This window comes from Leiobunum rupestre, chromosome 2 (assembly GCF_980474605.1).
Source record: "Leiobunum rupestre chromosome 2, qqLeiRupe1.1.hap1, whole genome shotgun sequence".
In the NCBI taxonomy this organism is placed as follows: domain Eukaryota; kingdom Metazoa; phylum Arthropoda; class Arachnida; order Opiliones; family Sclerosomatidae; genus Leiobunum; species Leiobunum rupestre.
In genome coordinates this window covers 9,797,915-9,821,997 of record NC_143385.1, presented here as the reverse complement: position 1 = coordinate 9,821,997, position 24,083 = coordinate 9,797,915, and the positions used below count along the sequence as shown (strand labels likewise).

At 37.7% G+C, this 24,083-nt stretch overlaps 1 protein-coding gene across 3 annotated transcripts in view; it reads right to left on the bottom strand.

Annotated features, from left to right (window-relative positions):
• The window catches only part of LOC149956054 (anoctamin-5-like), a 94,770-nt gene extending 70,988 nt beyond the window's left edge, over positions 1-23,782 (bottom strand). For 2 of the 3 annotated variants that reach the window (XM_090165387.1, XM_090165388.1), the window contains exon 1: positions 9,391-9,920. In XM_090165387.1, the coding sequence (XP_090021513.1) occupies positions 9,391-9,717 (327 nt within the window). In that variant the 5' untranslated portion in view covers positions 9,718-9,920. Of the gene's footprint in view, positions 1-9,390; positions 9,921-23,621 lie in introns of those variants that run through there. The other variant, XM_090165389.1, reaches the window with a different exon arrangement.
• Positions 23,783-24,083: the final 301 nt, after the last annotated feature.

The window sequence follows — 24,083 nt, the reverse complement described above, 5'->3', positions numbered from 1 at the left end:
AAATTGCGGTGAGCCTGAGCTGAGACCAATATAATATAATGTATTACTACGAGAACGAGCTGAAACCAAAGAATTGTTGGCGAGCTAAAGCTGAGAGTCTGATACCTTATTATTGTCACGAGCACGATATGAGACCATTTAATAATAATAATAATAATAATAATCAGCTAGGCTAATATCCAAGGCACCACCTTAGGCCTAAGTCATCATGCGACTTTTTAAGCCCTTAATTCAGGTGGCCGGGTTTTCAGAGTCCATTATGAGTCCGTTTTTGCACGATTATGTTTCCCTAGAGACTGGAATGAGCCCCGCAAGTTATTCAAATTCTTACGCGACTGAGACTATAGCCCTTGTGAGTAACAGAAATAAGTACGAGCTCGAGACGAGCTCCAATGTTTAGGGGTAGGATTATTGAGTCCAAGACGAGCTCTTGTATTTGGGGAAAAAAATTATGAGCCCGAAAAGAGCTCTCGTGTTTTTGGGGAAACATTGTGAGACCGAGACGAGACTAAGGCCAATCAAAACGTTTGGTGAGACTGAGCCCGAGACCATGTCTTGGTGTGCAACTTTGGGCGAGTGTAAGACGTGAAGCGGTTTACAAATTCATTGGCTCCCTGCCGTCGCTAAGGAGACGCGCTACGGAAAGAAAATAGACTTACCAGAAAATGAATTTAAGAAACCCGATGAGTTCTAGATTTCTAGTTCCCCGTAAAATTACGCATTTAGATAGTATGAGAACTTCTATTCGAGACAAGGCTTAATGTCGACTAGGAGCCGAGTTTAACTTAGCACATCGAGGGAAATTTCCGCTGTAAATCAAGCCCGTTTCTATGATAATTATCAAGAATTTCCAAGTGTATACATATATGTAGTTTCCTGGTAATAGATATTTCGGGGATTTGCATGCAATTCTCAAGGAATTGTACCCAACTCTCAAACCGCCAAAAGCGAGTCAAAAGTAGGATATTGGATGGTGTATCGGCGAATTTCATGTTTTTTTTTCGCTAGAAGCGTGGGGAGAAAAGTTTGTAGAAGCGTCTATTTCCATCGCCTGTCCCTCGGGAGTGGCTCCGATCTTAGCGGCCAAGACTATTCGTTCAAAGAAGATTGTGCTAAGCCCGAGGCGAAACCACTCGCTGCGGAAACTTGGAAAAAACTCATATACTGTGACAAACCGGGTGCAGATTTTTCGGAGTGTTAAATGCGGATTTGAAATAAAGTCACTACCCTCACCATCAAGGGGCGTAGCGACTAACGAAGCTTGTTTAATTGAGGGCAGGGTAAAACTATATTGTCGCCAACTGCAGCCGCCAGGGGGTTCTCACGAAGCTTTCCAATTTCGCCAACTGAAACACTTCATTCTATAATACGAGAGTAAATATCAAACCCCGACTAACATGAGTTGTTGTTTACGGGAAACTCCAGAAAGATGTAAGCGTTGAAAGGTGTATGGACTCGTGAACTTATAGCGAAAATAACCATTTTGGATATCGATTTGGAAATTCCTTAACTATCTACCTATAACCTAGAACTGCCATCTTCAAAAATTTCAGAATCGTGCTTTATCTCTTTTTAACAGTGGCTACTTGAAAACTACATTTCAGGGAACGGCTTGAATCCCCCAGATCTTCTTTTTGATCTTTCACGTTGAATTAGGGCTTCTAACGGTGATCTGGTATCTGTTGCTTTCCAAGATTAACTGGATTATTTTTAATCCGATACCTTTAGCGGATAACATATTTTGTTACTCTAACGGCAGTACGCGGATACGCTTTGCGCTTGTCTAACCATGGATAGTAGATTTTAGAGGATCGGTAAAAAGCCTGGTTTTTAGCCCCCGTAAACCAATCACACTAAGGGAGTCGTCCAAGGTTATTTGAAACAAGTTGGCGAGCCAAAATATACCTCTCCTCGGAAGAGTTTTTAATTTTCAGTGAAGCGTAACTGTATCCGTGGTTCTGCGGTAGAACGCTCAAGTGTCGTTCAAGAGGGCTAGGGTTCGAATCCCGGCCGATTAAGATGTTATACTACACCCAATGACAAAAAGAGGGCGCTTTTGGAAAAACCTTTTCCCTGATTCTAAGAAACTGCGTACGCAGTGATTACCCTTTGCCTCGAAAATGCGAAAGCGTTCGCAGGCCTGACAGACCCACCCACAAACAGACAGACAGACACGGTGGTTGTATAACCCCTCCTAGGGTACAAAGTCCCCTCGGAGAGGTAAAAAACAAGTATCGCTAAGAGTGGACGATACTGAAAAAAGATAAACACAAAGTACATTTTTACGCCAAAAGGTATTTTTTCACGTTTTCATAGATTAAATATGATATACTAAATATCAGTTGATAGTTTTTATTGAATTAAAAAACCAAAATTACAAATTCCTAAAGTATAAAGCGAAAACAATTACGTAACAATATCAACCGCATTAGATTGCCATTTTGAAATTTTAAGATCACGTGGTACAAACGACCTTGCAAGACTCCCTCTGAGTCTCTCGAGCTGATTGATAAGCGGGGAGAAATAAAATGCACTGTGGAAGGTTATCGAAAACCTGTCCTCTTAATTTACTGTCCATGGTCTGACAAACCTAAATGATTTTCACGGCTTGATCTGCTTTTTAAATTGAATCTTTAATCCGCGATAACTGCGGATATTCTATTTTAGTGTATCTTTATATTGGCTTGGTGGAACTAGGCCAATTTTTTGTTGCCATACAAAAATTTTAAAGGATAAAAAACATTTAACTAGATGTCTAAAGGTAGACAGCATGAAGACCGATGTCTACGCGCTTATCTGAGGAAAAACTTTTTACTATATCTGCGGTCTCGTCGGTAACCGAAACCAAATAAAATAACCCGATAGCCGCGGGTCAGATACAAAAGGGTACAAGTAGCCAGAGAAATCAGGATGTTTATCGGAAATATATCTGATATGAGATATAGTAGAGGTCGGGGATGGTTAACTTTTATTCAATAGATAAAGCTATCAAAATTATTCGTAAAACGTTTTGATCAAGTAATTTATATTTCTGTATTATCCGATAAATTTTTTGGTAAATTTGTAAAATTAATCGAAAAAACGACGTTTTTTTCGATAAAAAGTTCAAATTTTACGAATAATACATATTTTTTAATAATTTTTTCGAAATCTTAACCGGTAAATTGGTTTTTTTACATTTTTTCCCAAAAAAAATCAATTTAATCATGGATAATGATTAACCGTTGCCGACCTCTAAGATATAGTAATCAGTTTGCCTTATTCAGATAATCGTTAGAAGCCATACGTCGAATGAAAGCAGGGGCACCTAGTCTAAAATTTTAATTCCTTATAGGAAAAAAAACGAATTTTTTTAAATTATTGGATAGGACACAAAAAGTATTTATATATCATAATATAGAACTTAAACTCTGTTTATCTATATATTATTTTCGAAATTTTTCATTTTATATAAATTTTTCGCCAATATTATTCGTATAATTCTATAATTGCATATTATTATCTATAATATGGGAAAAGTTCACATTATTACAATGCTTTTTCGTTAATACTAAGAATTCGAAGGTCTTGCAATATTTAAATAATACTGTTATCTAAATGACATTCGGGTAATTACACGATTCATACTCGATAAAGGCAGAATTCAACTTAACCTTTTTATTGATTTAACTACCAGTAATAGGAAGCTTTATGGGGTAAATCAAGCAAGGTTGGCAAAAACCCGACAACAACAGGTTTTTGCCGGAACATGTGGGAAAAACTGGTAAAAACCGGAAAAAATGAAAAAACTCTTTTCATGCTAAATTAATCATTTCTTTATCTATTAAGTGACTAATTTGGTCATTGCAAATAGGAGAAATGAAAAAAGGCCAGAAGAAGAGTGAATAGAATAGAAGAATATACTGCTTTTATTATTTATTTTTTATTGAATTTTGCCACTAGAGTTGGAAAAAACCTTGGAAGTACGATTTTCCACACGGTTTTTAACAGGAAAACAATAGGTGGAAAAATCTAGTTTATTCCACCAGGTTTTTCCCTAGAAAAAACCGCGGTTTTTGCCACCCTTGGCAAAATTGTGCCAACACTGAAATCAAGGTTATTTAACAACAAAAAGTTTTGTTTTTTTTTATTTGTAATTTTTTGGCTAGATTTGGCGTAGTTATTGCACATTTTATTTAATTTTTCCCATGTCGTCCAATAGCTTCCTATAAAAGCATATTTTTTTAGATTTTTCGCGCTTCTCGCGTTGCATTTACGTACATACAAAAATTACTAAGCTGGAAAGAATTTAGTCGAAACTTAATAAACTACATTCCCTTCCACAATCAAATGTTTCCACCCGCATAAAGATCTGAATCTTTATTCTTCTCAAATTTACATTTACATTTCTCTATATTTTACAAATAATCTCCCATATCATATCATTAAAATCGACGTTTCATTTTTTTCCTATAAACATTATAGGGCTTTTGTGTGGTCACATTGATAAACTCCAGTGGCTTTGATATACAGGGTGTCCACTAAAAATGCTCCACTGCTAATAATTATAAATCTAATTTTGCTAGGAATTTAATATTTTCTGGTCGCATAGCCGGAGCATGGGGTCATTTGTTGGGAGAAAATTCAATGACCTCGAAGACATGCTTCAAGGTCATTCAAAATTTATCTCCAGAACCGTTTAATTTAAACACACGGTTCCAATTAGAAAAATGTGCGGCTCGTATTGATTAAATTAGGTTGGTTTGAAGCAATTTGTATCTAAAAAGTGAGGGCGCAGACTTTTGAAATTGGAACCGAGCTTCTAAACCCAACGGAATGACCTTGAAGGTCCACAGAACTTCCGTAGCCAAAGACCCTTTACCAGGGTGAGTTGGTCGTTAAATTTTTAATGCCGTAGCACAAGTACTTTATTATTAATAAATTATTAATTCACTTAAAAGTGATATCTTAAGCAGTAATGACCTTGGTGTTTTTATATTAATTTTCTTGGCTTCCTATTGATCAATTCACATCGGTGTTAAGCCATTGAGAACCAAAATGTGACGGTGCACATTTTTCTAAATTTAACGGTTCTCGAGAGAAATTTTGAATTACATTGAAGACATTTTTCAAAGTCATTGAATTTTATCTCATCAAATGACCCCCAGCGCCGACTTTGCGATCTGAAAATATAAAATTCCAAGCAAAAATAGATTTTGCATTTTTAGCAGTGGAGCATTTTTTAGTGGTCACAGTGGATGATAAAAATATGGAAGTTGCAAATAACATAATCATAACCCACTCACATAGAGTGGAAGGCCCTATGGAAGCGTATGAAACATTAATCTTAACGGGCTAACTTGTTTTCGAGACGTTAATAAATATAGTCCGAAGAGCGATGGTGTTGGTTTTACATTTTTTAAAGTATAAGTTTCGCTGATAGCCTTCGACTCTATGTGAGTGGGTTACTCTATGTAACATAATATTACAAAAAAGGAACACTTTGGAAAACACCATCTTATAGATTTAAGAAATTTCATGAAATTTGGTTTTGGATTAATTGTTAGGATCGCCGGGGGGGGGCGAAGGGCTAATCAGTTAGTTAAATTCCTTAAACCAATTACACCGAGTACAGCCTTTGGTAGTAACTAATCTATAAACGCTTATGCATAATCACTTTAGTACCGTCAAAACTACAGGGTTGTACACTTTTAAGTGATAAGCCTATAATAGGAAGGAGGTGGAAATTAACATGAAATTCATAATAAAGGGTTAGGTCTAAAATGATTGAGAATGTAACTTAAAGTTTTCTTTCGAACAAAACAATTTTTATAGGTGTATATTTATATAATAGTTATCAATATTTAATTGTACTACTTCCATGAGCATTCTTAAAACACTCTTTAGGGTATTTCTGGGTCATAATCTTTTTAAAATCTTAGACTTATTAAATACTAGGAGCAAAAAACAAAACTAGGGGCGTTGTGTTTGTTGCTCCTAGTTAAATATGATTTATAAAAAATGTCTTAAGAATGCATTCATAACAATTATATTTTTTTGATAATTTTAAGAAACGCTACGAAATCTATTTTCCTTAAAAATATCATTTTCCAAAATTTTGTTTCTTAAATAGTCTATAGATTTATTTATTTTCAGAATTATCAAGTATTTTTGTTCATAAGTAAAATTTCTAAGGTCGCCATTGAACTTTGGAAATTTTGTTAAGAACATTGAAAACTTTTTGCTTGAACGATATAAGCAAGTTGCAAATAACAATGTTTTATTAAAAAAAGTTATCCAAAGTTTCTTTGACACTTTTCTTCCAAGCGTGTGGTTCTGTCACGTGACAAATAAAGCAAAATCAAATACAGCTCGCTACTGGGCTATTGTTCGAAAATTTTCTTAGGAAACGGAAGTTTAAATTACAGCTAGATGGCAGTTTCCAACCTCCGAGAAAGATCGATTAGGCCTCGGGGCTTTCCCAAATTTCAATCCTTTTCCAGATCCAGAAGAGTGGTCAACAAATCCTAGCAATCCTCGTTTAAAATAATCTATAGATTATCTTCGACAAAGCTATCTTGTAGCTGAAACTAAAACCAAAAGTAAAACTTATCCCAGAGTGGAAGGATACGCCACTGCTCAGGGAGAGTCACGAAAATCAATGGAGGGGTACAAAAAAAAGGTTAAGCAACAATTTGAAGGAGTTGTAGGGGTGAGTTGAGAAGTATGTCGGTTTTTTCCTATTTCCCTATGATGAGTGAAAAGAGCGCTAGAGAGCTTCAAAGTGTGGACTACTAGCCCCTGGAAGTGGGTTGCAACAAGCGCAAAACCAAGCAGCAGGGACTTTAAATACTGTTTAAGTTCACTTTTTTTTAAAATAAATTTTATATATTTATTTCACCAATATTTACAAAATTTACAAAGAATAGAGGTAATCCTCTTTTACACTGGTTACCTCGATTTGTTTACAAAATCCTTTTTTACCTATCACATGAGCCCAAACCTTAATGTTCGTTTTTCTCTGCTGCTTGGTTTTATGTTTGTTGCAACTCACTTCCAGGGGCTAGTAGGCCACACTTTGAAGCTCTCTGGCGCTCTTTTACTCACTACAGCTCCTTAACATTTTTGCATAACCTTTTGAAACACCCTGTATTTAGCTAAAATTACAACACTAAGAGATTCTAACAGAAAAGTAAAAACTTTATAGTGTATTTAAAAAATTACATTAAATCATTGAAATCCAATGGATTTAAATCAGCCAACCCTGGATGGTTCGTACATAATATGTAATGTACGGGTAATGGACCAACTAATTTCAGGCGTCCTCTCATCACATATCCGACAATCTTTATCCCTGGCCAAAATATTGCTATACATCACAAATGACATTATTTGGAAAAGATTGCAAATACAAGAGTTAAACAATTCTACCCGATAACGTTTGTGAAAAATACCAGCAATTTATCACCAACTCGATACTGTTTGGTAATACTTAAATACATTTGGTAATACTCCATTGTTGTTGGTAATGCACCATTCTATTTGGTAATAACACTATAATACTTGGTTTAAATAAAAAAATTAAGTATTTTTAAGTAAACTCTATGCATTGGAATACACGATAAATTTGTGTAATACATTGAGAATATTTGGTATTGCACTGATAATTCTTGGTAATTCACGACAGTATTTTGTAACACATGAGTATTGTCCGTAATACATGATACTACGAGATATTATTTTGTAATACAAACCAAAGTGTACACCGGAATACTAACGGTTAGCCCCTCGATTTTACCAGATTAACAACCAAACACTACAAATAAGGTCAATCTTTTGAAATGTTGTCGTTTTTTTTGGTCTCATGGAAACTTCTTACAGATAATAGAACCACGAGTGTTTGGTGTGGAACACCCACCCTTCTAATATTCGCCGCTCCATTATATGGTTGAAAATTAGCAAAGCTACTTTCTAGCTTTTAAAAATAGATGTTCACTTTCACAAGTTTAAAAGCTCGAAATTGAATTAAAAATATAGGAATATATGAGAGAATCTCAAGTTTTGAGAAACATTTTTTATATTATTTATTATTATTATTATTATTTTGAAAGCCCCGAAAACTATTTTAAGTAAATATTACAAGCAATTATTTTTAAAAAATATATTAAAGAAAAGGGGGGATGAGAGTTATGACGCGCCCTCCTAAACGACGCCACTGAGCGATTTTCAAAAATTAACATAAATGCGCCACACTTTTAGTAAAAAAATGCCATTGAGCGTAAATTTTTTAGTTAATTAGTTAAAAAACCATTTTCCGAAAAGTGAAATTTCATCACCCATTTTCACCCCCTTAAACGGACCTGCCAAAGTTATAACATTGGTTTTATTTTTTGTTAATGACCCTTATATTATAAACTAGAGTTAAATCGCTTTTTATAGAGCATCAAAGCGGAATTACAATTTCGCCTTTACTATTATAGACATACATGCAATAATATTTTATGGAAACACGTATTAAAATAAAAATTAAGAGGATTAAAATACTTTCAAGACTGAAGATTTATGAATATATTGTCGAGAGCTATTTGCACGAGCATATTGAATTTCGAAACACATAACAGGCAACCTCCTAATTTTAGCGCAAAACACACATTCAAAAGAAAACGGAAAGATTTGTACGCATTAAAAACAACCTTCCTATGATTATGAAATAATAATAATAATGATTTCCAATAAAAAAACCGCTACAGTTATTTATTATACTGTCTACATTGTGACTAGAATTTCGTGCTACGCATTTAAAGTTCCCGAAATTGGCTTAATCCTTTCAGCTAACGCGGTCAAGAAAACATTAAACTCACGTACTTTCTAGCAAACCAATAATGTTAAAGAATATACGCGTACGATGCAACTGTTGAAATTAATTTCAATCGATAAATTCAACAGAGGTTGCTATACGCGAATGTAGATTATAACATACAGGCGGATATATTTCAAATCCTTCCCTCTTATCACTCTAAGAAATTACCGTAACTGAACTGTAATTTAACTGGAAAATTTATAGTAAAATGACCGTATCAATTTTTGCTGTAAAATCAACGGTTTAATTACTGTTATTTATTTAACGGTAAGTGCACGTGGAAATTAACAGTGAAAATACCGTTATTTATCCATCGGTAAGTTCATATTAAAACTAACGGTTAAATTGTTGTAATTTTTTAACGGTTATTTCATATTTAAATTAACGGTTAAATATTTATTACCGTTACTATAGTAAAAATTCAAACGGGAATTCCTAAAGGTAACGCTAATATAAACGACTCTAATATACGCTTAACATCGTAAAATGCCGTGACTAGTTGCAGAGTCTTAAATGATCTATCCGCGAGTAAAATTCAACACACATTTTACCTGAACGGCAACGGACGTTTTCCGTTTGATCCGTCTTCCTTCGGATGGTCCGTTTTGAAAATTGGAGAAATGGTCCGTCTGTCCGCGAGGATCGAGATTGCAGAATTTCCCGGAGCGAATTAGTGTGGATTTTCGGTAGTCGCGCGTCGAAGGTGGCGGACCCAGAAAATCGTTGGAAGAGTGAGAGAAAGAGTCTTCGTCGGGGATGCTGGCGCCTCCCTTCGAGGATCCGTCGCTATCATCCACCGATTCGATCGAAAAATTGCTCTTTGAGGAGAGTCGCCTACGCAGTTTGCTTCCCCGTCCCCGCTGATGGCTAGAGCTCATGGAAGGCTGGCTCCGTTTCCGCTCGGCGTCGGGCCCGGACGCCCGCTCCGAGGGCCTCTTCTCCGGGGCCCCGCGGGATGATGGAGCTTCGGCGGAAGAAGGCGACGATTTCCCCGAACAGAATGAGAACGTATCTGGAGCGTTCGCGGCGGCAGCTGGGGCGGTGGCTGGGGCGGTCGGGCTCTCGTTCGACGTGCCTCTGGATCTGATCAGCGCGGAGGCGGGAGGAGAGGGGATCGAAAACAGGAAGTCGAGCCTTCGATTGCCCCTGGACGGAAGTAGTTTTTCTTCCAACCGCGATAATTCATCGTCGTCGGTTGCTACCTCGTCGCCGAGAGGGATGACCGCTGAGGCGTTGTCGAAGGATGGCCTGTTGCTCTTGGACGCTGTTGAGACCAAACCCCGTAGATTACAGGCCGACGAGTTAGTCATCGCTCGGCCAACGTTGTTCTTGATTACCATGAAACGACTGGTTCCGAAACCCGATCGAATGAATACGCGACGGTTATCGGCTGATTTCGCTTAATTTTAACTAAATATTAACTTTAAATACACTTTCAACGTCCCGAAACTTGCCATTAAGTCATTAAACAAACTATAAATATTTCGGAAGCTTCTCCGTTATTGGACGACCCGCTATTAAATGTTGATTAAGCGTTTTAGCGAAATAATCGATCGAATCCCCTTTTCATATATTATTACGGCCGTTCTATAAATTTTAAATCGCCAATGTTTACGAAAGCACACTTTATAAGTCGTCGGGAAAAAGTCACCCGAAAGTGTTATTAACGAGAAAACTCGTTTATATCTTCGACGGGCGATCGATAGCTCTTTCCAACCTATAAATTACCATTTTAAATTCGCCGCCGATTTTGGTAGAAGAGTAAGAAAACGCCGGCTGACTTAGGTTGAACCGGTGTCCAATAAAAACCAGTATCTTTTCGCGTAAGAAGGGTGACAAGGGCGGTTCCATTAACCGGGTTCTCACTTAAGTCACACTTCTCTCCTTTTTTTGGATTATCGATTGCCCGGAGTCGAGCGGCAGTTTAGAGTAAGCGCGACAGATATACGGGTCACCAGTTAATTGGTATACTCCAGGCGATATCCGCGGTTTTCTAAGCCGATTTTTAGCAGCCGGTCCATTACGGGTGAGAGACCAGTGTCTTTCTCGATTGAACGCGTTGGGGTAGCAACGAGGAACCCTTAAGCCGCGCACTTTCTTCGTTCGAATGTCCCTCGAGGAATGGTCGTGCCAATGGAAGCTCTCCAAGATAGATATACTTTTTATACAATCAGCTTTAATATCGAAGCGGCTTTTGGTAAATCGCTCTCCCAAGACTTTATTCGATCCGTCGTGGGGTATTTTACGGCACGACGATATCGAGAAAAACATTTTGATTGGGTAAAGCTTTCAATAGGGGGAACATGTGTCTGTATATTGAATACGGTGAATGCTTGTTTACAATTTATTTATTGCCCGCGGGTCGATTGTAGGACGTTTATTTTCGGAACCTCCTTCGATTATTTGAGATGTGCTACTGCCAGATGCATTTGCGCATTTTGACGGTGTATCGGTACCTCTATTGTGCCATTCAAATTTCAAAACGTCGCATTCCCTATAGAGAATAGAGCTCGGGGAAATGGATAAATTAACCGCCAAAATTTCAATTCAACATAAAAATTCGATTAACGGTTTATTTATGGATATTATTCGCGACTATTATACGCTTTAATATGCCACAAATAAGTTTTTATTCGGATAATTTTCGGATATGGATACATAAGAAATGATCGGAAAGTTTCTTATCCGAACGCCGAGCCCTAATAGAGAAGATATAGTAAGTGTTTCATTTACTGCATCCAAGAAGGGACAGGAAATTCAGGAAAATGATTGCAGTGGCGTAACCAGATAAGCCTCCAAAATATTTTGTTTGATTACAAAACTCGATTTGATTCACCGGATCCCTTTTAATCGCTTACAAAGGAAGAAATATTATTCAAAAACCTAGTGTGGCAACTAGAATGGAATGTTATTTTTTATAACAATTTATAGTGACGGCCAAAGGCCTTAGACACCAAACGGGAAGGTTATTGTCTTTGAACACTCATTCGAATGGACGCCAATTACTTATTATGATTGCATCGATAAAATCGATGAGCCATTATGAAACTCAGAAATCGTATGAACTTAATTTGGACGTGTTTAAAAATATAAAACTGCATGGGGGTCAAACAATGTGAAGTTTCAGAGGGACTGTTTACACTAATGTATGATTTAGTAGATTTGGAGATGACTGATATCTAGATAAGTTTCAGTTTTGTGTCAACGCCAATGTGTTTAGTTAAAATGGTGTAAATAAACTTACTAATGTCATCATAAATGATTTTCTTAGTGTTTTAGTTTTCCTTTTTAAGCCTAAGGGTGTTTCAAAAGGTTATGCAAAAAATTTAAGGAGTTGTAGGGGGTGAGTTGAGAAGTATGACTGTCTTTTCCCATTTTCCTACGATGAGTTTAAAGAGCGCCAGAGAGCTTCAAAGTGTGGCCTACTAGCCCCTGGAAGTAGGCTGCAACAAGCACAAACCGAGCAACAGGGAAACGCGAACATTAAGGTTTGGGTTCGTGTAATAGGTAAAAAAGGAATTTGTAAACAAATCGAGGTAACCAGCGTAAAAAGTAAACTTAAACAGTATTTAAAGTCCCTGCTGCTTGGTTTTGCGCTTGTTGCAGCCTACTTCCAGGGGCATGTAGGCCACACTTTGAAGCTCTCTGACACCCTTTTAAATCATCGTAGGAAAATGGAAAAAAACAGGCATACTTCTCAACTAACCCCATGCAACTCCTTAAAATTGTTGCATAACCTTTTGAAACATCATGTATACAGTAATCCTTTATTGGGGTGGCATAGATAAAAACATTTACCCACAGTATGGAAAATCACGCCAAATTTAATACTGAATTCATCTAGAAGAAACGACTGTTTAGTATCATTACTTATATATAATTAACGAGCATTACAAATGACTTCCTGCTGACCCCGGAAATCGATCCAGGCTTATATAAAAAATAGCCATCTTCGAACCTGAAAAATACCCGAAAACACCCGCTACGATCGTTCCAATTTATTTTCGGAGTGTAATTCATCCGTAATGATTCTAAACAGTCGTTTCTTCTAGACGAAATCACTGTTAAATCTTAGACCAAGAAACACAGGGACGTCGCACGGTAGATATTTCGCGCCCGAAGCTTCGTGGCGGCTGCCTATTTCCTATTCATCTCGCACTGTGTCGCTAGTAGCGAAGGTGAGTCAATTTTTATTGGCTATTTGAGTCACGTGCACAGCCCTACAATCTGTCAGCACGTGGCCTGCAACAGTATGGCTCCAAAAAATTAAATTTCTGGTATGTTTTTTAATATTTGTGTCCCTAAAATATTAAAAAAATATAAAATAATTTAAAAATATATAACTCTTAGCTGATTATTTTTTTTCAAGTTCTTTAAAAAACGCATTTTTATCTCTCACGGATGGCGCCTATTGACTATCTGTATCACCTAACGCTCCTCTCCCTACCGCGGCCGCAACAAAGCTCCACCGAAAAATCAAGCGTTGGGTATGCTATGAGCGAGACGTCTCTGTGTTTCTTGGTCTAAGGTTAAATGGCATCAAAGGAAGGGAAAACATACTGGGCAGAATCTGTTCAAACAGCACCGTGACACGGCAGCTAGTCACCTTTAGCGTTGTACGGAAGCGCCACACGCGGACTTTCTTTGAACCAGATCATGCCACATTTGCCTCCTTTCGCCCGCGTAACGTTGTAGATTTAGCAGATTCTGCCACTTAGTTTTCCCCGCCTCGCATTTGTTGCCTTTTTTATTTTCAGACATATGACCAAAGCTACGACGTGGTACTACTCTGAACTCTGTTTTATCGTTTTGGAAAAGAATCGTATTATTTTTGGACGCGGAAGGCTTGCGTGGGGAATTGCGCCTCGGAGATTTGGAGCGATATTCCCCAATCCATTTGTATGAACTTTCCCGAATTGACACGAAAAGGCACGTTTCGAGAGAGCCTCGTAAGACCGCCCAATTGATCCATTTTCCAATAGAGCCTGGTTCCCGAAAGCTAGAATATTAAAATGCTCATTAATGCGAAAGATTTCCTATTACTTGGCAAATCGATTAATATTTACCAATCTCGCATTGATAATAGTCCAAATTCTACGCGGGTTAATATTTTAGTATGTCCTGGATGCGTATAATTTTGCCGTATTCCTAAGTCTATGAACTGAATCGTTTATTTCTAAATATTTTTGAGCAAATAATCGAAAATCCCTACTGACATTGTTCTAGCACAGACTTTATTATACCTAAAGGAACGGGTTATCCACTCGGTTATCCAGCTAAAAATTTGGCGCGAGAAGAGTTCGTTTGCGACCAACTTAGCGGGGCGAAAACTAGTTAGCAGTCTCTTAAAAAACATGGCGGCTCTATCAAAAAAAAGTTTAAAAAAAAAAGGTTTGTAAAAATGCTTCTAGATGGCAGCACCTTCCGGGACTTAAAGCGAAGGGCGAATTGTCTGTCATCTATTGGCTTCCCAAAACCACTAGTTTAATAAGTTAATATTCACGTGATTCCGAAAAACCAATCAACGTGAGAAGTTCCCAATTGCCACACCTTTTAGGGTAGATTTCGATGCTTACTCAACTTTCTTTGGATTATTACGCTAACGACATCTAGTGCGAGCGAATGCAACTAGACGCGATCCGCCACTTGCTTTAAATAAAGGCGTTTCAAGGTCATCGCGTATGCTATTTAATTTTTGAAAAAAAAGCCTTGAAGTCCGTATATCACATCTCCCCTCTTTCAGTGACCACCCATGGGCTTAAAGTCAAACTGGACAAAATTCGTTCCTTTAGGTATAATAAAGTCCGTGGTTCTACCTTCAAGATTGAATATGTCTTATTTTAATGAAACTGTCTGTAAATTTCGTTCAGTATCAGATTCTATCAAAAAATATTTAAATATAGTATTCGGATCCAAATAACTACGAACCGTGGTCTAAGGTGGTACAGTTGTACCAGGGTCCGGTGGGCCGATCCTAATATCAAATGTCTAATGCCTTTAAATTATTTGAATTGATTTGTAAATTATTTCAATTGATTCTATATAAACTTAAATTTAGTTTAGTTTCTCTGAACTATGTTTTTCGTCGTATATCCTACTTTATAAATAATTTCGTATTCTGTCATATTCGTGTGCAATTCAATCAAATGACACAGATTATTGATTAGGCCTACTACCCGCATAATTTTAAGTTATTTCAGACGTCAATAATTTTCTTCACCCAAGCTAGCATTTTCTTTCAGAAATATTTCAGGGGAGGGGTTCAAACTAGTGTTCGTACGGGGACCGCGACCCCGAAAACATCCGACTCCCCCGACCCCGACCCCTGTACCGAAGATAAAAAATAAAGCCTGGGGTGTTCAAGGTTGGGAGGTGTTATGTTTCGGGGTTAATTTTCGGGAATGTAAGTTTGAAGTTTGAACCTTTGAATTGGTAACGAGCTTATTTATTTGGTAATTGTTTTTGCTATAAACCTTCTTCCACGAAATTATTTGGTTCTTTTAGTTACAATAAAGCCAGTGTTATTTTTTTCGGCGGTGGTGTTACCTGATCCAAACTATTTTTTTTCGGGAAGAGCTTAACCCCGACCCCGACCCCGAAAATCCCCCGACAATTTCCCCCGACCTTTTTTTCGGGAAGAGCTTAACCCCGACCCCGACCCCAAAAACCCCCCGACAATTTCCCCCGACCTTTTTTTCGGGAAGAGCTTAACCCCGACCCCGACCCCGAAAACCCCCGACAATTTCCCCCGACCTTTTTTTCGGGAAGAGCTTAACCTCGACCCCGACCCCGAAAACCCCCCGACAATTTCCCCCGACCTTTTTTTCGGGAAGAGCTTAACCCCGACCCCGACCCCGAAAACCCCCCGACAATTTCCCCCGACCTTTTTTTCGGGAAGAGCTTAACCCCGACCCCGACCCAGAAAACCCCCGACAATTTCCCCCGACCTTTTTTTCGGGAAGAGCTTAACCCCGACCCCGACCCCGAAAACCCCCGACAATTTCCCCCGACCTTTTTTTCGGGAAGAGCTTAACCCCGACCCCGACCCAGAAAACCCCCGACAATTTCCCCCGACCTTTTTTTCGGGAAGATCTTAACCCGACCCCGACCCCGAAAACCCCCCGACAATTTCCCCCGACCTTTTTTTCGGGAAGAGCTTAACCCCGACCCCGACCCCGAAAACCCCCCGACAATTTTCCCCGACCTTTTTTTTGGGGAGAGCTTAACCGCAACCCCGACCCCAAAAACCCCCCGAAAACCCCCGACAATTTTCCCCGACCCCAACCCCGACTTAATTTTGACCCCGTACGAAAAATCGTATTCTATAGCGCCTATCGTCTCTAGCTTCTGTTAAACCGGTGTTGGTCCATTTGATCGAAAAATATGTGATCGACAGTCAATCATTATACGTTGCAATTGATCGAAATTCCATTTGATCGAATCCCATTTGTCATTTGTTTCATAAGATCGAACCTTCAAATGATCGAATACTATTTGATCGAATTCAAAAGTATTTATAGTACCAGTTGGTATGTTTTTATTTTACCGAATGTCAATATGAAGTGCAGAAGGAATAATGATGGAATAATTCATTGCTTAAGTGCAGAAGGAATAACGATGGAATAATTCATTGCTTAAGTGCAGAAGGAATAATGATGGAATAATTCATTGCTTAAGTGCAGAAGGAATAATGATGGAATAATTCATTGCTTTAACTGTATTAAGCCACAAAGATGAAGAGATTTTTACTTTATACACTATATGATGGAATTTTTTATGACATCGACGATAACGGCCCTTTGTTTTTGATATATATAAATAGGGTTAGGTTAGGTTAGGTTAGGTTGATGTACGCGCGTATGCACCGTTGCCTTTTCGATTTACTCCCAAAAACTAGTAGTTTTACCCTACAGTAGCTTTCAATCAAATTTCGTTCGATCAAATGCCATTCGATCAAATGGAAATTCGATCAAATGGGACCCGTTCGATCATTTGGGACCCGTTCGATCATCTGGGAATCGATCAAATAGACTCAAACCGTTAAACCTGATGGTAGAAATGTGAAATTCGTTGCTCCAAGTTCACACTACGGTAAACTCGATTTCGTAATACACTTTCTTTTCACCCCCCTCTACTAAATGATGCTGAGTTTTCGCATATACATTTATTACTACAAAATATGTCAATTTATATTAATTAATTAATTTAATATTAATATTATCAATTATTTTTGTGCCGCCACGTAGAAACGTTGTGGATTGAGGAGATGCAGCTTCAATATCGATTTTGGCGCCCCTTCCAACATAATAGGAAAAATCCATAAAAAATCCATTTTCACTCTGTTTAACAAATTTGGATCGACTAGAGGCCATAAACAATGACGCTACTAAATGTATGCTCCGCTGTCTAAATGACAACGAACGAAACCTGTAATAATATTAGTAGATCTTGTGGTTGCTAAATTATCGCTCATGAGGTATCTACAATAATTTGTATTCCAAAAATATTAGTGTTTCCAAAAGCGACATAAGACCCAAAAGTGTCTCCATTCTACCTTTGCGCCCTTTAATATATAATAATAATAATAATAATAATAATAATAATAATAATAATAATAATAATAATAATAATCAGCTAGGCTAATACCCAAGGCACCACCTTAGGCCTAAGAGACTACGTAGCCTACTAGTTGGAATAGCACTGGCAACGTTATACCATAAGCGACATATAAGACCTAAAAGTGTGTCAGAAAGGTAAATCGTTCAGTGGGAGCTTGTTGCACTGAGGGATGGGGGGGGGGGGCAAGACTAGAGTGACCCCAGCGCCGCCAAGTGAGGCATTTTAGAACGTATGTCTACGGGCGAGAAAATCGCGCCAGACCATAGACTAAATATAACGTTGCTAGTACTATTCCAACTAGTAGGTTATGTAGTCTCTAGCTAGATGTTTTAGCCAGCGTTAAGGTAGACTTGACACACTTTTGGGTCTAATGGCGCTTTTGGTTATACACGGTGCCCAGAATGGCTCTGACCAAGGGCGTATCCAGGATTGTATTTCAGGGGGGGTTTTGAGGGAAAATTTCAAGGGGGGGGGGTGCTGACGGAAGTTTCACTGATTTTTATTAGGCACCCCCCTCCCCGGTCATCAGCATTCGGGGGACCCCCAACCCCCCCCCCCCCCTTAAATACGCCCTTGGCTCTGACTGGGCATTTTTCGGAAACTATTTTCCGATTTTTCATAAAATTTTAATGTAAAGCGTTCCCATATAAAAAGTAATAACCTAAACATTTCGCCACTCTAACTCTTATAGTTTTGGAGATAAATGTCCAGTCAAAGCAATCCCGGACACAATAGGTGGATTACCCGGACATATTTAGTCTATGGTCTAGCTCGAATTTCTCTATTGGATAAAGTTCGATTTACTTGCCCGTAGACATACGTTCTAAAATGCCTCACTTGGCGGCGCTGAAGGGTATAAATTTTCTAATTTTGATGACGTATTTTAAACTCCCACGCCCTCTTTTTACCACGCGAGTGACGCGACAAGCTCCCATTAAACCATAGATAAAATAACTTCGTATATAGATAGGAAACTTCAATGGGGCAAACTGACTTTCACCAGATTCCCCTGACATCTAGTGACTGAGCCAGTTGGCTGTGTTCTCAAGAGCGTAGAAAGTATATAGAAATTAAAGTCGGCGTATTTGCTAATAAACTTATTTATATAGGTAAATACCTTCAAATGATTTGTAGGGACTACAGCGCTTTCCTAAACAGCATTTTGTCAAAATAGCGTTTTGTCATAACAGCGTGTCTTTATACATCGTTTCCCAAAACAACAAATTGTTCATACGGCGCTTTGTCATAGCGGTGGTTCTCAAAACCGTATTTTGTCGAAACAGCGTTTCCCAAAACGGCGCTGCTTTCTATAGCACTAATAATATAGGCCTATTGTAATACATATTTTTCTGAAATTTCGGCAAATTTCATTACCTAATGGTTTCTGCTGATAGTTAGTATTGCAAACTTACCTAACCTAACCTAACCCCAGAAGTTCATACGATTGTTATACATTTTCCATCGTCAATTCATATAAATTTTAAGAAACCGCTGTCTTGACCAAAACCGCTGTTTCAAAATCGCTAATTTGAGAAATGCTATATTCAGAAACGCTGTTTATGGAAAAAGCTGTTTTGACAAACCGCTCTACTGAGAAACGCTTAACCAAAAAACGCTGACTAAACAAAACGCTCTTTCGACAAACCGCGGTATTGAGAAACGCTATTTCAACAACCGCTGTTTTACAAAGCGCCGTTGCAACAAAATGCTGTTTTGAAAAACGCGCTTTTGAAAACGCTATTTTAACAATTGCTATTTTGGTCAAGCGCTCTATTCCCTACCTCAAGCTGTAAATTTTCTTAATAGCTCAAGCCATTAAGTTTATTTATGTGTACTTGGTAAGTAGCCTAAGTCTAGATAAAGTTTTTATACGTCTAAGAAAAATAGACAGTTTCGGCAACGCTTTAAAATGGCATTTACGCTAACATCTACTAACGTTGGGGATATTGTTAGACGTTCGAGAGATGAAACTGGCTAATGACTAGACCGACCAAATGTAACCTTCTTCAGCAACGACCTCGCAAATAACTTTATCTGACTTTGGTATTGATGAACTCGAGGGACATTAGTGGTCTATCAACTGATCTTTCAGTTGTATACTAATGGATTAAAATTACTATTTTCGGGGATCTGATTCCGTACGGGGTTTTTATGTACATGAATTTTTCTATTATCGTGGGCCAAATCCCACGCATAACTGAACGGGCTCGTCTTACGCCCGAGTTTGATTTGAGACCGAGCCCTGGTTTTATTATGAGATTGATACGAGCCCGAGACGAAACCAAAACGTTGTAGTCATTTAATTTGAGCACAAGTGTATTTTTGTGAGCTCGAGATGAGACCATTAAAATATGTTAAATTGCTGTGAGCCTGAGCTGAGACCAATATAATATAATGTATTACTACGAGAACGAGCTGAAACCAAAGAATTGTTGGCGAGCTATAGAGCTGAAAGTTTGATACCTTATTATTGTCACGAGCACGATATGAGACCATTTCAGTTTTCAGAGTCCATTATGAGTCCGTTTTTGCACGATTATGTTTCCCTATAGACTGGAATGAGCCCCGCAAGTTATTCAAATTCTTACGCAACTGAGACTAGCCCTTGTGAGTAACAGAAATAAGTACGAGCTCGAGGCGAGCTCAATGTTTAGGGGAAGGATTATTGAGTCCAACACAAGCTCTTGTATTTGGGAAAAAAATTATGACCCGGAAACGAGCTCCAATTTAACTGTTATCTTACAACTCATTTCCCTTGTTTCGCATATTGTCGCATCGAGGTTGCATTCGATCGCAAATGAATTTTTTTTTAATTTATAGAGAGGGGGTGGGGGGCTAGCTTAATGGACCCCATGTTTGCCACTTTATTATTGTGCCAATTTTCGATTTTTGTCTTCCACCCTAGCCCACAAAAGACTTGGTGGTTTTTGAGAATCACTCCACTCACGGTAATAGACGGTAAAATAAATTGCAAGGGCATCGCGGCCTCCAAAGGTTTTTGAATTTTGGGGTAGGCAAAAAGGGGAACTTTTTGTTTCGGCATGGTTTGTTGAGACTAAGAAAATTGCTGAGTCACTTTTTCCGTTTTTCACGTCTATGATGCTTCATTCAATTAATAACTTGCATTTTAACCTACTTTAGTGCAAAATTTCGAGTTAAACAAGCATGTAAGGAAATCTAGAATGTTATGAATAAAAACATTTAATCTAAATAACATTGACCAATGTATGAAAAAGGATTGAGCAGATGACCTTGGATAAAGGTGGGGTGGCGGAGTGGTTAGCACTTTCACCTCGAAGCAAGAGGAGCCAGGTTCAAATCCAGCTTGTAGCATTGGGTGAAAACTCGGAACCACTCCTGCGTAGAGTTTGCATGTTATCTCCACACTGGTTAAAGGTGTTTTCCCCCGAGTTCTATGGTTTCCTCTTTCCATAAAACTTGTAGAGTTTAATGGTAATAGTTAGTGTAGGGAGCTGTTGGTTCACGTGGCCACCACCCTCCTATGCATTGTAACCCGGCCACCTGTTTAAGGCCTAACTGGTGGCCAATAAGATACTTTCAAATATATGAGCTTGTCTAGTGTTTTTGGGGAAACATTCTGAGACCGAGACAAGATTAAGGCCAATCAAAACGTTTTATGAGACTGAGCCCGAGACCAGGTCTTGGCGTGCAGCTCTGATCCCACGAGGCTGCAACCAAATTTTCCTTTTCAAGATTTTAACAAACGTTTTGTAGTTTTTCAGCCACTACCTCTTCTTGAGTTTAAAGTTACTACATTTTCCCCCAGCAACTCCCCTTTTATGTCATGAGTTCATGAATCTAAAATACAAAACCTTGCAAAGACCGAAGAATAAAGGGGCTCCATAGGATTCCGAATAAAATACTCCATATGGTTAGATACATTAGTTTATCCCCTATAAGCAGGGTTTGAAAAAATAACATTTTTTTTATAAAAACCAAAAAAAACACACATTTTCTTTGGATTGAACCACGTTTTTTTGTTTAAACCATGTTTTTTTATTTTTTTTATTTATTTTTTGCTTTTGTTTAACCGTGCATACATATAACCAATCAACTAAAAATAAATAAATATGAGTATTATTGCAAGTCTCACGTGACCAGAACGAAGTTTTAGTTTTAGTTTCATTTTAGATTTTGTATAAATGCAGGGAGACCAGGAAAATGCCTCGAAAATTTTATAGAAAAAATAGGAAATTTTCAAGCGAATTAAAGTAAAATATAGGAAAAACCATAAGCAAAAATAAAGATTCTTACCGAAAAACAGTAGATAAAATAAAGTTAAATATGAGATGAAGAAGGGTACACGACGACCGAATGTTTTCGGGTGATATACTACATGAGAAAACCTAAGGAATTTTTAGGAAGGTATTGAAAGATGTGGTCACCTTGTAAATTGTTTAGAAATGTAATCATTTCGGTAAGAAAATGTACAAACATTTTGGAATATTTTTTAGTTAATTAAAAAAACAAAATAACTTGGTTTAAACCATGGCTTAAGGCAGTGTTGGTTAAACCAGCCAACACTGCCTATAAATATGACCTCGTGTTACTATAATCGTTGTTTAAAACTAGAACCGAAAATATAATTCTATGACACAGCTGAGCACGATGGAGCTTAATTCAACCAAAGACAATAGGCCTTTCTATAAAGTAACATTGGCCTTCTTATTTAGATGTAGGGCAAAGTGACCTTATTTGGACCACGACCAATTCTGAACCACCTTTTTAAAACTCTTATAAAAAATCATAGGTTATAGCTCGAACATTTATTTTGAGTTTTAAATAATCCGCCAAACCTCTTCGTTCTTGTAATAAATAATGTTTCCAAATAGATGGCAGTAAATATGTAGAAAACTCAATATTATTCAACCAACCGAATTTGTTAAAAGCCGTCATGCGCACCTTGGTAATTAAAAACCAGTGTTGAGTTCCCGCCAAATTTTTAGACAGAACTTTCACTTCGAGCTCCAGAAAACCTTGAATTTTAATGCATTTCGTGATAGTAATTTAATGTTACATCGTATTTCACGTTTACGTAAGTAATTTAGTTTATTATTAAAAATAGTTCTAAGTTTAAAAAAATATAATTCTTTTAAAAAAAATCGTTTTTAAGAAACTATTCGATTTGCCCTATTCTGAACCTACCCTCGACCTATTGTGAACCAATGTAGTCCTATTTCGGACCTAGCAATTGACCACATCTGGACCACTGTATAAACCATTTCTGGACCGGTTCAGAAATGGTTTATATTTGAAAAATGCGGGATATTTAAATATATTTAAATGAAACTAGTCAAAACAGAGGTAAGTCCAGAATTATATTTGTAGTACGATTAAATTTGTATTAATATCTCAAGTAAATGTTGCATTTGTTTAAAAAAATGTTTCCGTGCAGTTTTATTTTTAATACGTAGGCCTATGCCTATTTAAAATATTTGACCTAATTTTAACTGTTTTTAAATAGACCTTTGTCTAGAAGTAGGCCTATAGTTTAAAATTTTGGTTCATTAATAGAAATCTACCGGTCCACTTTAGGTCACCCCGTGGTCCACATTAGGTCGCCCCCCGGTTCACTTTAGGGCATGTGGCCCACAAATGGTTAAATTGCATATATTGAGAAAAATTAAAAATTAAAAAAAGTTTCAAGGACGTCCTTTTTTTAAACTAGAATTTCAAAAACGCAACAGTTAAAACAATAGTTATAAAAAAAATTGTTTCTATTTTTACGAATATTACCTTTTAAAATTGAACTTTTCAAGCGCAACAAAAAAGGTGGTCCAGAATTGGTCACTTTGCCCTATCTCAATCGAAATTATAGTGCCCAACATTTTCGGTGGGAAATTCAAACCACAGCGTGTCTAACGAAATATGGACATAAGGACACTGAGCACTTGTCTGTGTGACACTGTGAGTCACGTGGTTTCGCGTCCTGTCAACTCAAGTGACGAGATGACGTCGGTAGGTCAGCATGTTTACCGGAAATTATAACGAAATAATTATCACTGCGGGTCGTTAGTTTCTTGCCTCATATTTTAAAAGAAGTAACCGTATAATAAAAAAATCGAAAACTATTTTAATTAAATGACGTCGGTCAACACTGGCTCAAGGGGAATTTGACGAATGAATTAAAAAGCTCACTGACCTTTGTATTCATTATCCGAGGAAATGTTCATAACATTCGAACTGCCGATTTATGTTCCCTTTCTTCACTGAGAAGTTCGTTCTTGTAGAAATAAATGCCTACCGCAATACGTTCGTGGCTCTTTTTTGTAGAAGTTCAAAACGAACCGCACACTCTTCGCCCACGAACGGATCATTTTCATTTGTTGTGCCTCCAGAATTTCGCCGCAGCTGTTCTTAGTTGTCAAACAATTTCCAATAAAGCAGGTGGGTTTTGCTCAGTGATCCATTAAATTGAGAAAACACCTTTCAATAGGTGCTTTCATATCTAGGAAGATGCGGCCAGACTATTTTACGCGATACGTCTACGTTGCTGGTATTGGAAAAGTATTTACTTAAATTTTACAGCTAAAATATAAACATGTACCACTCAGAAAATTAGGAAAGAATGTAGTTGTTTCTAATTAAGAGAATGGCTAAAGCC